This window comes from Centrocercus urophasianus, unplaced genomic scaffold (assembly GCF_019232065.1).
Source record: "Centrocercus urophasianus isolate 14NV4802_14NV808 unplaced genomic scaffold, USGS_Curo_1.0 seq_10, whole genome shotgun sequence".
Classification (NCBI taxonomy): Eukaryota; Metazoa; Chordata; class Aves; order Galliformes; family Phasianidae; genus Centrocercus; species Centrocercus urophasianus.
The window spans coordinates 9,207,186-9,222,926 of record NW_024884142.1 but is presented as its reverse complement, the minus strand read 5'-3'; the positions used below and the strand labels follow the sequence as shown (position 1 = coordinate 9,222,926).

At 40.8% G+C, this 15,741-nt stretch overlaps 1 protein-coding gene across 4 annotated transcripts in view; it reads right to left on the bottom strand.

The window, feature by feature from the left end:
- The window catches only part of LOC122162458, a 134,152-nt gene that overhangs the window by 61,003 nt on the left and 57,408 nt on the right, over positions 1-15,741 (bottom strand). For 2 of the 4 annotated variants that reach the window (XM_042822760.1, XM_042822773.1), the window contains exons 1-2: positions 8,919-9,076; positions 3,821-3,937 (exon numbers count right to left, since the gene is read on the bottom strand). The exons of 1 other annotated variant lie outside the window; for it this stretch is intronic. In XM_042822760.1, coding sequence (XP_042678694.1) covers positions 3,821-3,840 — 20 coding nt within the window. In that variant the 5' untranslated portion in view covers positions 3,841-3,937; positions 8,919-9,076. Of the gene's footprint in view, positions 1-3,820; positions 3,938-8,918; positions 9,077-15,741 lie in introns of those variants that run through there. One more of the 4 variants, XR_006169562.1, reaches the window with a different exon arrangement.

The following is a 15,741-nucleotide window of genomic DNA, read 5'->3' as shown; positions in this document are numbered from 1 at the left end:
GATGGAGACAAAAAAAGAAAAAGAAGTTAAGTGACCTCAAGTATTGCTAACGTCCCATTTTCATCACAAGTTTTGGAATAGCCAGGGCTGTCCCCAGAGTCTCAGGATCCCAGGGCCTTGTTACCAAACTTCATGCTTTCCAAGAAGGATTGAAGTCCAACCAAGTAATGTTTTAAAGCCTCTTCTTTTCACACACAAACTACAACCACAAATGTGCTGTAAACTGTTAGAAATAAATTTTAGTCTCAGCTGGGAGTGAGAGAGGGAAAGGGAGAGGGGTCACGTGAGCAGCCTTGATTCTAAGGCTGAGAATCAAGAAATGCTGCAGAGAAGAAAACCCCTATCATTGTTACACATTATCCAGAATCATAAAAGGATTTACATTGGAGGCAGTAATCACAATAATTTACACATAGAGAGTGCTTTTCCTTGAGAAACTTACAGGTAGTTTTACATACCTTCAATTCTTCTATGCCATTACACCTCAAACCATATTGTTACTCCTATAGCTGTTTCATGGCATACTGCATAGGTGCCCTGAAAGCTAAAACGCTATGCCCCAGCACACACACTCAGAAGAGATAATAGAACCCTCTTTCCAGACCTCTCATCAAACTGATCTGAATATTTAATGCTGTTAAATGACACTAGTTCAACAACAAAGAAGAAAACATTTTACAGAGATTTAACATTAAAGGAAGGCAAGAAGTTTCCTTATTTGGCACTAATTCTCTAAGTCGCTTGTATACTGCTCCTACTTTTGCTAATACACGAGCTGCAGGAGAGCAGAACAAATTGCTGGCGTCCTCCACATGAAAGAGTATTTCCCATGTGTGAGGTTAGATTTACTTCCCCAGAACTTTATTTCCCCAGAAAATTTTTCCATGAAATAAATCCACTCAGGGAGGAGGAATCTATTCGCAGCATCCATCCTTCACAGTAAATTGCCTATGATAAAGGTAGTTTCTACAAAGTAAGCAGGGTATTCAGCTGTGGAAATATAATTAAAATACATCTGTACAGTTCTTGAAGCCCTCAAAGGGAAGATGTGGCTAGCAAGACCTGGGAGAGCCCATTAGCAACTTGATTTTCTCATGACATGAACTTTCATGCATACCCCAGGGCAGTTTCCATTAAGAGCAGTGTTGCATTTGTTTAAATTTGCATTAAGAACAGCAATGCTTTGTTTCTTAGAAGGCAAAACCATCTCAGCAATTACATTACAAGACAAGCATCTCTATTTTCATTTAAAAAAAAATAATAAAAGGAGCTGTCTAGATCTGGTGCTCGCAGAGACCTTCAGGAACTACACAGAGTTGGCCATGCTGAACCATCTCTGGGAGTTCTGATGAAGATCACAGCCCTCCAGCTTCAATGCTAACACAGGGCACTTGCAGGAAGATGTCAACAGGACACCCATATGGTCTTGCAGGATGCCAGCCAGCCCTTCCCTGAGCTTCTGGTAGCCTCCAGGCCTGATGAGCACTGCAAATTATCTTTCTCACTTCATGCCAGTCTTGTCTGGGCCCAGTAACACTTAAGTTTACCTCTCTGTGCATACTGATAAAAAATTTGGGCTTAACTTCAATAATTGTTAATGCAACTTATCTTCAAGTGCTCCCATGCCTTGTCATTTTCTGCACTGGTCTAAACACCCCAAACGTGACATGCCCCAAGCACATACAACTAAATTCTATCTTGAGGCACAAAGATAGAATCATAGAATCATTACGGTTGGAAAGACCATTAGGATCATCTAGTCCAACCACCAACTTATCTTCACCATGCCCACTAACCACCTCCCTCAGTATCATATCTGCCCTCTTCTCAGACACTTCTACCAACGGTTGACTCCACCACGTCCCTGGGCAGCCTGTACCTCACCACTCCTTCTAAGAAGAAATGTTTCCTAATATCCAGCTGGAACCTTCCCAGTGTAATTTAAGGCCATTACCTCTCATTCTATTGCTATTACCTGAGAGAAGAGGCCAACCCCCACCTCACTGCAACAAGGCCAGGCTGGATGGGTGCATGGGAGCTGTTGATCACAGCCTGAACCTCTGATTAACCACCTGAAACAAGCAATGAGTCAGCCATGGGAGCACAGGTGAAGGCAACTCACCTGTGCTGCAGGAAGGGGTAGAACCTGGCTCCATCTCTCCTAGATCCCATTTAAGTGTTTAAGTGCTGACTACCACCAAAGATCTCTATCTGGAGATCACTCCTTGTGGAGTTTACTATGAGCCTACAACACTGGTGATCATTTCCATTTATCTTGATTATTTTTCCATCGTGATAATCTCACTAAGCTTAACCTTTGTACACCTATTGATTGTACAGTGGGAAGTGTCCCTACCTACAGCAGGGGAGTTGGAACTAGATCATAGAATCCTTGGAGTTGGAAGTGACCTTTAAAAGCCAACTAGTCCAACTCCCCTGCAATGAACAGGGACATCCACAGATAGATCAGGTCGCCCAGGGCCTGATCCAGACTCAGCTTGAAGCTTAAGATCTTACAATCTAGATGATCTTAAAGGTCCCTTCCAATCCAAACCATTCTATGATTCCTTTCAGATAGTTGTAGAGAAATATCAGTGAAAGATCTAGGAGTGGTATGTGTTGCTTTGGCATATTCAAAGGTTTTCTTGGACCCCTATCTCCTGCACCAGCACTTCTGTGCTCAGGAGCTCACAGAGACAAATATGAACAGTCCAGGTCAGGTGACACTAAGCAGGACAGTGGATGGACTTGATTTTAAAGGTATTTTCCAGCCTAAATGATTCTACTGCAGTATGAAAATAATGGATTTGCAACATGGTGCTGTACAGGAACTCTGATCGCAGACCTCAAAGCACTGAGGACACTCTGTGAACTGCAAATAAATGGGGCAGAACAGATCCTTAGCTGCCAAACTTACAACAGATCATCTCTTGCAGAGGCTGCATACATTCATGTCAAAAATGGCTCTACTACGTTTGAACAAATCACACAGAAGACAGCAGCGTTTCTGCTTTCAAAAGCCTCACACAGCTAACACAATTTCTAAATAACTACCGTAGGTGACCGCACAGCAGCAAGTACCTCTGTTGATACCAATATGAAAAACAGTGCTTTAACATAGGAATAATTTGCAAATCACAGATTCTCTTTTTCTACATCCCAATTGTTACTTTATTATCACCATCATCATTAAATCCCAGAGAAAGAGCTAGGGATTTAAAAGAGATTACCAACATTATACCAACATTTGTGGAACTTGGACACAAGTTGAAAAGTTGTAAGAGGGAAGACTTGGGAGGAATTACTGGAAAGTTGGTCTGCGTGCACTGCTGGAATGCTTATTGCTTCTCCAACTAAGTTTTCGGTTTGGTTTTATAAGCATGGCATCCTTTTCACATTAGCACATGGTATGTGAAACTTCACCCTGCTTTCCAAAAATAGCAGCTCTAATGAGTTTCATGGTAGATGTCCTGCTGATCGAACACGGGTTTATGAGCAATACAAAGAATCAATAGGATGCTTGCACACCATGCATCAGCCCAAGCACAAGCACACTGTAAAATGCCTGCCTCCTGCCCACACAAGTGTTATTTGCTGGCAAATGAACAAGACGACGCAAATACAGTCATACCACAGCTCATGAATAAGCTCATCTGAAGTAGTAATATACAATCAAAACTGCCTAATAAAATACTTCAAAAAACAATAGGTTGGATAAAATTTTCTGTTAAAAAGTAAACTAAGAAACAGTGATGCAGATTTAGTCTCTTTACCCCAATGGAGATACTGGAGAAGAAGGAAAAAGAAGTTGGGTGCTTACTGTGCTCTCCTTTCTTCCATCGAAAGCAGACAAGGCCAGCAGTAAGCTTAGGCTCCACCTGAGGGCATCATCTTGACACAAGGACGTGTAACAAAGATCACACGCAGCACTGAAATCCTAAAAGGGAGCATTAATACTTATCCTTCATACTTCAAGATTACTGTTAGCAGGGCACAGGAGTTAACCTGATCAACATGGCTCACAAGGAAATACTAAGTTCTAATATGACTGGAACTTCAAAAGCAACAAAGATAAATTTGTCTGCCAAGACAGAGCACATTACTTTTTACAGAAGCACAGAAAGGTAGCCCACGTACTGTGATCCCCATTCATACTATATGATCAGATACATCCTACTCTTTTATTCAAAACGTTGCTATTTTGCCACTTGACAAGAAACACTCATGCAAACAGAGAGGGAACTGGAATGACAAGAAAGTCACCTCAGTCCATGATTAGGCTGGAGGTGCAACTGAGAGCAATCCCACGATGCGACCAGAGCAAAAGCATCCTAAGGAGAGCATCGTAAGTTCAGGAGCCCTCACATCAGTGAGCCTAACATGCTTGCAGCATACAAGAGCCTTCCACATGCAACAATTGCACAAGGAATACCCCATCAAAACACCTTGGCAGCCTGCAAATCTTTTGCTACCCACACCTCCAGGGACTGAGGAAGCAAGCCTTGGGATAGATGAATTATTCAACCAGGGCTAGATATAACTTGTAAGACCTAAAGCTGGGCAAATTCACTGCAGAGAGACAAAGGGTAAGCATTACGTAGATTCTAAGCTCTTCCTCACCCAGAGGAGCTCAGTAAGGTGAATTGCTGCATTCCCAGCAGCTTTCCCCTACAGCATCTATTTCCCAGGAGACAGGAACCAGGCCTAGTTAAAATAATTATGTCCCAGATCATAATATCTTGCCCTCCTTTCTGCACCGAGAGCACCATTATGTCGGTGTACATTGCTCAGCCTCTCACTATCACACATACAATTAAGTTCAGTTTCTAAAAGCCCTACCTGTAATTGGAGCCAGCTGCAACCTTTCTGACACATACTAATTGCCAGTAATGATTTAAGTGCAGTAAATTCACATGCTGCAATTGTTTTAAATAAGGGAATCTTTCCGAGCTTTTCCCTGAGAAAAATCTGTTAATCTTTGCTGCTGACTTATCAAATCCTCGAGTCACCTGTTTGCCATCATTTTCATGAGCTGATAACGTGTTTATTAGAGCCATAATATGCAGGTGGAAGCATAAAGGTCTCATTTGGTGGAGAATGAATTCTAACTAATATATCTGCATGGAAAAGCTTGGTTTCACCATTCAGCTGTGTCTCTGCAAAGAATAAAATCCAAAATAGAATCTTTTATTCCTTTCAAATAGAGTATTAGCTCTTCTAAGCTCAGTACGTATCTCAAAATACCTTTTGGATGAGCACAACAGGCTTTCTTTTGTTAAGCCTGAGATATCACTTCCTATGGTGAATATACGCAGCCCTAGATAATTTCAGCTTAATTGTATTTTCCTTTTAATTATTTTTTTTTCATCTATAAAAGCAATTTTTACAAAGAAATAAAATGCCATGTTGGTTCTACAAGGCTGGCTTAAGAGTTCTTCCCACAAACTATTTTAATTTCCTACTAAAGATTATACCTGAGATATTGCAGATAATACTTTTATTTTTTTTAATCTCCCTAAAATTTTTGATCTCCTTTCTGCAGAGACTGTGTGGAAAGGGTTGGGGTTTGGTTTGTTGTTATTTTCTTTTTTTATGGGGGGTTTAGGGGTGACTGTTTGATTTTTGAGGCATGCTAGTGAAATTACTGCAGTTTGAAAGCAAATACAGAGGGTTTATCCACCTACTTTTTTTCCCCACCACTGAGCTACTCAGAGTGGACAATCATATTGCAAATGGGTTCTGCTGCAGCTGAGTTCACTGGCTGTTCAGCTGGTTTATCTCTGTGAATAAATGACCTCAACTCCTGGGGGAGCACATATGAAAGCCTAGCCTTAAATGAATGTTGTCATGTTCTAAGATCAAGAAAATAAATATGCTGTTGCAAAACACAAATGAGGCTGGTTGCATTATTATAAAGGGCCATCCCATTGCTTTGTTCACATGTGTAGTAAGGAAGCAACACTAATTTTTATTTCTAATTTATTTTTTAATCAGAAAATTGAAATCATCTTCCCATTTCAGGCTGTATATCAATAAGATTTACTGTTTGCCACTGCCATCTTGGTGATCACAGACTCCAGTTTCCATTTCTTTCAGAAATATCCTTAACTCTTGGAATCTGTGTCAGTAGGTAAGGGCATGGATAGACAGAACCTACAGCAAAGCAAGAACAACCAAATATAGTTTGGGGCCAAACTCAAGTATCTGCTATCTCCAGAAACACGTTCAAAACCCTCTCCCTTGAGGCTTCAGGAACCTCCTGCTTTAATCACAGGGCATGAGCAGCAGGAGAAAAATGTACAGGCCAGAATCTGATACAAGGATGCTCAACAAAGTATATTCAGCTATATGAAAGAGAGAAGTTCTCAAAGGAAAATACTGGCCAGCCACTCAAGAAATCATGGCAGCTTTTTCAAGTAAAAGAGCAAGCTTGAATCTGAAGAGAAAGAATATGTAAGAAAAGAAACGAAACAAGACTTGAAAGCCTAAGATTACATTTGGGACAGCCAAGCTTTCCAACTGCAGGTTAGGAATTTAATCCTAGTTAGGACTCCTTCATTTAGCTCCTGAGCATGTAAAGTAGGGGCCTAATTCTAGGACAGTATGTGGTTTACTATAAAACAAATCTAGCATATAATAATTTCCTTCCACAATTCCCATGGCTTGTGGCATGGGCCCAAAACCTCTTCCATGATTCACATCCAAACCTCCCAAGAGAGATGTGATGGCCAAATTGTTAGTTTTAGTGTATGAGTAGCTTGGGTGAAATGACAAATGTTAACACTAAGTCATATTGTGGAGAAGAAATGACCGCAACTATGGGCAGACAGCAGAGCTCCACCGACGGTTTATTATTAGTATCTTGAATATGCGTTAAAAAGTGGGTTTTTTGTTGTATTTTTGTTTTAAGGTAAATAATATTTTCCTACCTAACTGGCCACTCCTCAGGGATAATTTGTTAGTCATTCCACAGTACAGGCCAATTTCTCTTTTCCAGAGAGGAGAACAGAACGTCTCAGTAGATCGAATAATCAAAAGCACTGACATTCTGAGGTGTCTTAAAATTCTTCAAGTCTGCTTCTATGCCCAATAATCTCCTGAATCTGCATTTTACACAAACTCTGAGCCAGTGCTGACCATGCCCAGACTAACACCTCCTGGAATAGCTTTCCCTACCGCTGAAAACCTTGCTAGAGTAAATAATGTACCAGTTTGCTGATGCAGTCTATTCCAGAACTCCTCCTAGCTTTAACCTTTCCAAATAGTCTCCAAATCTGAAAATACAGCTAATCTGTGGCTCCAGCTAGCAAAATTATTCATTCCAAATTTCATGTTTGTTGTTAATTATCCCCTTTTTCCTCCTGTTTGCAGATTAATCATGGTTCAATCCATCAAACCGTGCACAGAAACAAGTCTCATAGTTTCTGTTCAGTACCTGTTGCTCCTGATACAACAGTGATCTGTAATATCACATTCTTTCCTCCTTGCCCTGTCTCAGTGACTGAAACTATTTAATATTTGTCACTATTCATATCAATTCAAGAACGTGTATACCTTTGGCACAGCTTTGCAGAAAAACAAATATTTGTGAGCATTTTTTTTGTGAGTATTAAGTTTGTAAGCATTCTGGTTTCACCAATCTGTCTGAAAATATCTCCCAGGATATTATCCAGCAAAATACTAGAAGAAACAAACTGAAGAACTTTGCAACATTTGATTGTAAAAACAGTCACTGGAGAGATCACATCATGCACCTAGCTCTATCTAACCACCTCACCTGAAACTTCTGTTAGTTAGAGATAATTTGACCATGGCAAGCAGAAAGGCAGAGTTGGGCCTCAGAGGACCTGCAACATCCCTTTTTTCCTTTCAGAGCAGTTCCTGCTTTGTGTGTGGTGTCCCACAAGCTCTGAACAAAGCTGCAAGCCAGTTATTCCTGGTTTTGAAGCAGAAGTGGGGGCAGAGGAGGATGCAAGGACAATGGTGACCAACAGAGAAGCAGAATATGAAGAACAAGATCTGATTGAGGTTATAAGAAAATATGACTGAAAAAACTAACATGTCTCCTAGGATATTTACACCTTCAAAATTATCTGAACTCCACTAATCTAATCAGATAGAGGTGCTGAGAAATGGAAGTGAGCCAGGGGCCTGTCATGTTAGCAAAGGAGGAAACAGGATAGGCAATACCAAAAGCTCAAGCTGCTGTACAGCAGTGGGAAATATATGGTGCCTATTTCCCATGCTGCCCCTTAAGCTTGAAGAAAGGGGACAGGAATGAGCCATGCCTGAAATACTGGCTGCATAACATTCAAGGGCACGATGGAAAGGAGTTGCTTGCAGCCACTGAAAATCCAGTAATGCTGGTAGGAAAAGGAGTGCAGGCCAGGCCAATGCACTGTAGCTTGCCAAATTTGGAAGTGGCTTCATTCAAACCTAAGCATCCTCTTACCCTCCTATCTGATGGGCTCTTAACGCAGTTCTCCTGTCTCCCATGTGTGAATAGGCAGTTGTAATGTTATGTTCCTACTTGCTATAAAATACCAGAGCTGTAATAACAGTGCAGAGGCTGGAGAGAATTCAGAGCAAGAACCAAGAATTTAAGAAAAGTGCCTGGTTAACTATCATTTATAAAAACCTCTTCACAGAGTTTCTGTATGCTATATATCATCTGAACTTCCCCTGAAAATAAACAACCACGAGATCCCCAAGGACTTTTCCAACAGTCACAAAATACATCTAATGAGACAATGTTTAAGAGACCTAATTATAAGAAAAAATAAACCTTGATAACCATCTTATCCCACATACAGTTCAAATATGACTCAGAGTTTGTTTTAATAATCCATATAGGTTAACGCGGCACAGTCCAAGCTGCATCGCAGCTACTGAGAGATTGTGAAGAGCTGAAAACTCACCCACAAGTCACCAGGTTAAATGGAGGTTAAGGAACAGAGGTGTTATGGAGGGCTGAAAAATAGCAGCCTTGAGAAAGCAGGGCTTCACATGGCATACTAATATCTTTATATCAATTTTGGCCACTTTGCTCTGATCACCTGTGTCAACAAGGCATTTCCTCTGTTCTGTACCTTGAGCCACATCGCTGCACCTGCCCTTAAGGGAGGAGTTATTGGATTTACCCAGCTTCCTCTTATCTCTGTTTACCCACCAAAACTACTCTGCAGAGAAAACTCCCTGAATCAGTCCCAGAGCTGCAGTTTCACTCATATGCAAAAACCCAGATGTAGCATTATGCATGCAGAGCTAAAAAAAAAAAAAAAAAAGAAAAAAAAAGAAAAAAATATGACCTCATTGTGAGTAACCACCACAAGCCAAGCTGGGTGAAGTCACTGGGGATTTTTGTTTCCAGCACGCCCACACCAGTGGGACTCTTTCTGAGGGACAGACACCTGCAGTGCTGCTGGGCACAGGCAAACCTTTCTTCACTTTCCCTGAACTGGTGGAGAAGAAAGTGGGCAGCCAATAGAACAGATGAGGGAACTGGTTCAGACACGCTGCTTCTGCTACCTGCACTGGGCAAAAGTCAAGAAAATAGACAGGAGTCATAAGGAACTTTGCTTCCATACACCACTGCTGGATCTGCTCCAGAGCCATGACCCTTATCAGCGTGTCATTGAAGGCTTGCTAGTCAAGACGCTGGAGTCACTGAAGCAAGAGAGAGAAGTTCCCAGATTTCTTACTGTGTGTAATTTTGTATAATGCTAACTAACCGTAAACCCTTCTGAGATATCTCTTGATTTTAGTCTTAAAATGGACCCCAAAAATGACATAGAGCTAAACAAGTACAAAAAATTAAAAAGAAAACCACACAACATTTAGCTTTAAGGAAGTAAATAAGTCCCAGTGATCACAGATACCAGGCTTCGGCTACATTTTGTGGCATGAAGCAGTCATTCAACCCAGAACTGGAAATAAAACCCCAGGGCTGAGCGCCCAACAGCTGAGATGAAGCGAGACACGACTCTCAATAAGTCTTCCCACAGAACAATTGGCTTCTTCAAGGTGAGCAGAGATTTTAACTGAAGGACAAACAGGAAACTGTTAATGACAACCTTAAAAGGTTAGATAAGAAAACAGGTGCCAAAGTATCTTATATTTATCTACTTGGCTTTCACCTGCAGATACTTTTCACCACTTATAACCTCCTACATGGACCTTTATTGACCTACCATATTACTTGCAGAAGATTTCACTTAAGTCATTTGTGTTGAAGAATTGTAAACTCATGGGAAACTTGTGAAAAATCTGAAAATGTTCTTAAAGGCAAATGAGCTGGTATTTCTCTCACCTGTAATGGTATTTTGCCTTTGTTGAGGTGATTCTCTGTACTTACGTAAAAGACAGAGCCTTAGATCTTAAACTCAGGACTCCCATACATCTACTGACCCTTCAGCAGGCAGGTTTCTAGGGGCAGATGTCTCTTCACAGAAGCGTGGAACTTTGGAAGCATTCCTCATTATTATAAGAGCCAGTTCAAAATTGAACAAAGCATTAAACCGGAACTGATGCAACTCTAAAGTTGTATCATCCAGGTTTCCAAACCCTTGTGCTATTTCTACTGACAGAAGAGTAATCTCTGGTTAGAATAAGGCTGTACCTGACAGTATGTCAAACTGCAATTTCAAAGAAATACACCACCATTTACTAAAAGTGGGCAGGAAAGAAGGATTTAGGCACACTGAAGCATTTTCTCACCCTCTATTTCTAAGTACTTGTACCAGTGCTTCTGAAGTCCCCTTCTTCTATCAAGTGGAAAATTTCTGAGATTCCAGAGGCACACGTGACTTGGCTAGAAAAATGCAAGGCCCAACCTTTTAGCACACAGGCCACCCACATGAAGAGATCACTCACAGGACCTGGGATAAGGAGTCTGAACTCACAAACAAATCGAGAGTTTGATCTTGGACAGGTTTAGCAGAGCTCAGAGTCACGTCCAGTGAATCAAGCAGAAGTAATTGCAACACTGGCACTTTGCTGCCAAAGCTTTACAGTAGGAGAAGACAATGATCAATACTGTAGAATAATTAAAAAAAAAATAACGGGAGCACAGCCTGGTTGCAGAAGTACATAGGAACACTGGACATTTTGATTTGTAGGTAAAGAGAAAATGTAAAAACAATTAATTGCTAGGGGCAGGAGAACTAGGAAATAAGTGAAAAAAGAGACGTTGATAAGCAAAGGGAACAATCAAATAAAAGCAGTTATTTTGAGACTTTCTCAATACCTAGAAGACAGAATATAGTTAAGGTGTAGTGATGCCATAGTACCACATCATTTTCTGGTACTCTGTAAGTTTACATAGCTGCAAGGCAACAATTTTTCCTGATAAAATCATTCAACAAGAAGCTTTCTAGTGATTCACTCAATTTCTAAAATAAACACTATCACAGCTGATTATAAGCACTTACCCATGCTGTAACTGCTGTCATGTTCAGACACACAGAAGCATAACATTACTTTCAATAACAACATCAGAAAAATGACATTAGTTTTCTGAGTCAAGCAAGGTCTTCCTTTCAGCTCAAGGGCATTTGTCTGTTTGCCTATAATATGGAAACTTTCGAACGTCACATTCAGGCAAGACTAATGTTCAGAACAAGTTCTACAAATCAAAGCACAGATCATATGATTTTGATGATAAGTTACTCACCCAAAGAGAAAAGTGCAGGATGCTTGCAATCCCTCACCTCTTTCTAGCCAAACCAATAACTTTATTTCTCCCTACCATTTCCTATACTCTGAAAAGAAAAATAACAGTTGCTATTAACCATCTGCTTCTCATCCCATTATAGTTAAAATGTGGGCAACTGAATAATTTATTTCTTTCCCTCTGCCTACAAAGATAAGACTGTTGGGAAGGAAAACTTATTCCCAGATCCTAACACAGGAACAAATAAGGAATCTTCAGCAATTGAGAAGGAGATGAGGGAGAAAGAGCCACCTATTTCATAGAATCATAGCATTCTTAGAGTTGGAAAGGACCTTTAAAGGTCATCTAGTTCAGCTCCCCTACAACAAACAGGGACAGCTAAGCAATACCAGAGCCCCATCTAGCTTGACCTTAAATATCCCCAAGTATGAGGTTTCCACTACATCTCTAGACAACCTGTGCCAGTGCCTTACCACCCTCTCTATAAAAGTCCTTTACCAGTACTCCAGGTGTGGCCTCTCCAGTGAAGAGCAGAGAGGCAGGATCACCTCCCTCATCCTGCCTGTCACACATCTTTTGATGCAGCCCAGGATACAGCTGGCTTTCTGGCATGTGAAGGCACTCTATTGGCTCATGACCACCTTGCCATCCACCAGTACCCCTACAGCAACAGGGCAGATCAATACAGAGTGAAAGGTGTTACATCAGAAGCACTACGATGAAAGGACTGGCACAATAAAAAGGGGATATAAAGGAAGGAAGGAAAGAAGATTGCTCATCTGTAGCAGAAGATCAGAAATTTACAGGGCAAACCTTCACCAAAGAGTGATGTCCAGAAAGAGAACCTACCTTGAGGGTCAACCCTTAAATGAGATCTAAGAGAGGTGCAGCCAGGCTCCATCCCTTCTGGTCTCACAGGTGAATTGCCTTCACCTCTGCCCCTGGGGCAGATCAAGGTCTTTTCCCTAGGTACTTAGCCAGGGGGTTCAGGCCATGACTCAACAGTTCCCATACAGCCCCCAAGTCCTTTTCAGCAGGGAAGCAACCTTCTGGTAGAGATTGAAATGGGAGCCCCTTGAATATAAAGGGGCGAAACTGTAACGAGAAGGAGTGCCTGAAGAAACAGTAGATGGGAAAGTAGGCTGAAGAAAGCCCATGGGGGAGAAAAGCTTGATGAAAAGAACTCTTGATGCCTATTGTACGTTCATGGTTATAGAAGGCAAACAGTGATGATTTCCAATATTACATCTTTCTGAAAGCAACAGAAACAGCCCCTCTGACAACCTTTGAACTTTTTATGAGCCAGGTTTGTTGAAAAACTTGTATTGAAATGAATCTGTTAGGGACACTGGATTTACTCTGTGTAATAAAGAGTGCTGTAGAGGCCATGGTATGGGTAGAAGAATGAAGAATGAGGTAGACCACGGTATGGGCTTTATGTCACATCTGGGGATGGTCAAGGAGCATGGTGCTAAGCAAGTACTTGCTGATAAAGAAGTGGCATTTCTACCTCAGGGTACCCAGCATGCACATCAGCTACCCTAAAGTGAAAAAACAGCAAAGACGAGGTACTACAAATTTTATCGTGAGATGACTTAACAAGATGAGTGTTTTGCCCCTGCCTGGCTGGACCTGCAGGAGTTGACCTCATGGTAGGGTGTTAGTAGCATAGTTGCCTTCACTGTGTTTTCCCATTCAGACAGGTAACATGCACCTTTGTTACCCTGACAGAAAGCACTCAGATTTTACTAAGAGTGAAAATATGATGATTTGCTTCTAAGTGCCCTGTACAAGAAATGAAACCACTTGCACTGACTCTGGATGTCATTAGTTTTTTTTTTTAATTTGCTTACTTTCACTTAAAAGCAAATAATTTGTTTGATACAGGGATGCATACGTACATCAGACAAGCCTCTGCAAATTCTGCAAATATTTTTTTCAAATTTACCTTACACTATCTGTGAGTAGTACAATTTGACTTCTCCACAGAACCTGGATGTTTCATCACGACACTGTCTCACAAATAGTGCAGAGGAAATTTAATAGAACACACTAAATTCTTTACCACCATCACTCTGGAGAAACAAACCATCTTCATATTTTAATTTAAAATAAATCTTATTGCTCTGCATTAAAAAAAAAAAATCAAAAGTCAACATGCAAGTGAAAATCCTTTCATGCATACACATCCTCTTAATATTCTGCTCACATGCCAGAATCACAACATACTCAATGAATACACATTAAACCTTTCACAAGCATTAATTATCCAGAATAAGGCTAAATTTTTGTTTAAAGTCTATATTATTAAAATATTATCAGAAGCTTTCACACTACACTAATTGGGTACCATTTTAATATTCCCTGATATGTATGCTGGGCAACCACTGTCAGCCCTTCAGGATAGAGACTGGCTCTTCACTATTTAAGAAATGGATGGTATATATTTTCTCATAGTTCACTAAGAACAGTGATCAGTGAACATCAGTGGTAATCCTAACAATCTGTATATGCTCTTTTAGGAAGTATTTTAGAGGGAGGTCTTTTTAGCAAAAGATCTTTTAATTAAAGCAAACTTGGCCTTAATGTAGAAACACAACAGAGGAATTGGATTGCTTTTAATGTGCCTCTTTCAACCAGGCAAGATACAGAAGGGTGGTCAAGCTTTCTGTGACCTCTTCCATATTCTCCCGACTCCCAGTAAGATGACCTTTCCCGTTTTGCAGCACCATAAGCAGCTGGCTGATGGACATAACTGGCAGATTCTCCCAGTACAAAACTCAAAAATGTTGTGTATCTGTATACAGCAGAGATGCATGGCATGCCTGTTAGAAGATTTTATACACAGTGGTAGATAAACATTTGAATGGTGCCTCTGGCATTTCCCACCATAACATAACACAACTGAAGGCACCTTCTAGTCAAGACTCAACATCACTGTCTGCCCTGCATCGAGTGAACCACCATTTCAGACATTTGCATGACTACCACAGGAGTTCAAGAGTTCTGTGCAGCAAGGAAGCTGGGTCATATAGCAAGTAGGAGTTAAGCAGGCATACATAAACATTAAGCTTTGGGTCTAGATTGTTCTCTCCAGCATCCTCATAGTGTAAAGTTTTCCAGGTATCCATCCACAGAGTGTTACAGTACGAGTTTTGCAGTCACAACTAGTGCGGCTACTAAGAATATGCAGGCATGAAAAATCACTTCTTTATCCACCTCTCAGAGTACTTCAAAGGTCAGGAGCTTTATCACACCTTCTTAATTCATTGTCATTAAAGGACAAGTTAGAGATTATGTAGTTGCTCTGAGTTGAGGTCTGCAAAGATGGTATTAGTGGCCACCGCAATATACAATACAATAAAGTATAGCCTGGATTTTCTTTTATTTCAGAGGGTTTGGCCGTGTTTACAAACCTTACTGTACTGACAGGACAGCTAAAAAAATGTATCCCAGTGAGAGCTGAGATTTTCAATACCAGCACCTCCATTCAGGAGCTAGAAAAAATGTCAAATATTGTGAGAATTGCAATAAAAAGCACAAGAGAAGGTAAACGACAGCCTACAGGAACCCAGAATCTGCTTTGCCAAATCAGACCAACCACTCAAGTCAATATCTCACTCCCAGCAGAGGCATTTAATCACTGCCTCCAATTTAAAGACAATAACCCCATAATGCACCTGGCCAATTATGAAATGCTGCATATGGATAAGGGAAAATCCTTCCTGATCCCTACAGAGACTAGCCAGTGTCCTGAAATATGAGATTTAATTAAGCCTGTCTTACTACTTCAAATGTTACAACTACTCATAACATTTTCTAGGCCCTTTTCAATTCAGCATGGCATTCACATTTACAACCTCCCATGGCACAGAAGTCCACTGGCTCAACCTCATGCTGTGAGGCACCTTCTGCAGATGAATGAAATTTATAGGCCCTTTTGTCTCATTTTCTTTATACAAGGCCGTACCAGCCAGAAATGTATGTTTTTTCTGATGATGTCACATACCTCAGACAATCACCTCCAGGTCCACGTGACTGTTGGCCTGGTGATAGAATGGGACAGGACC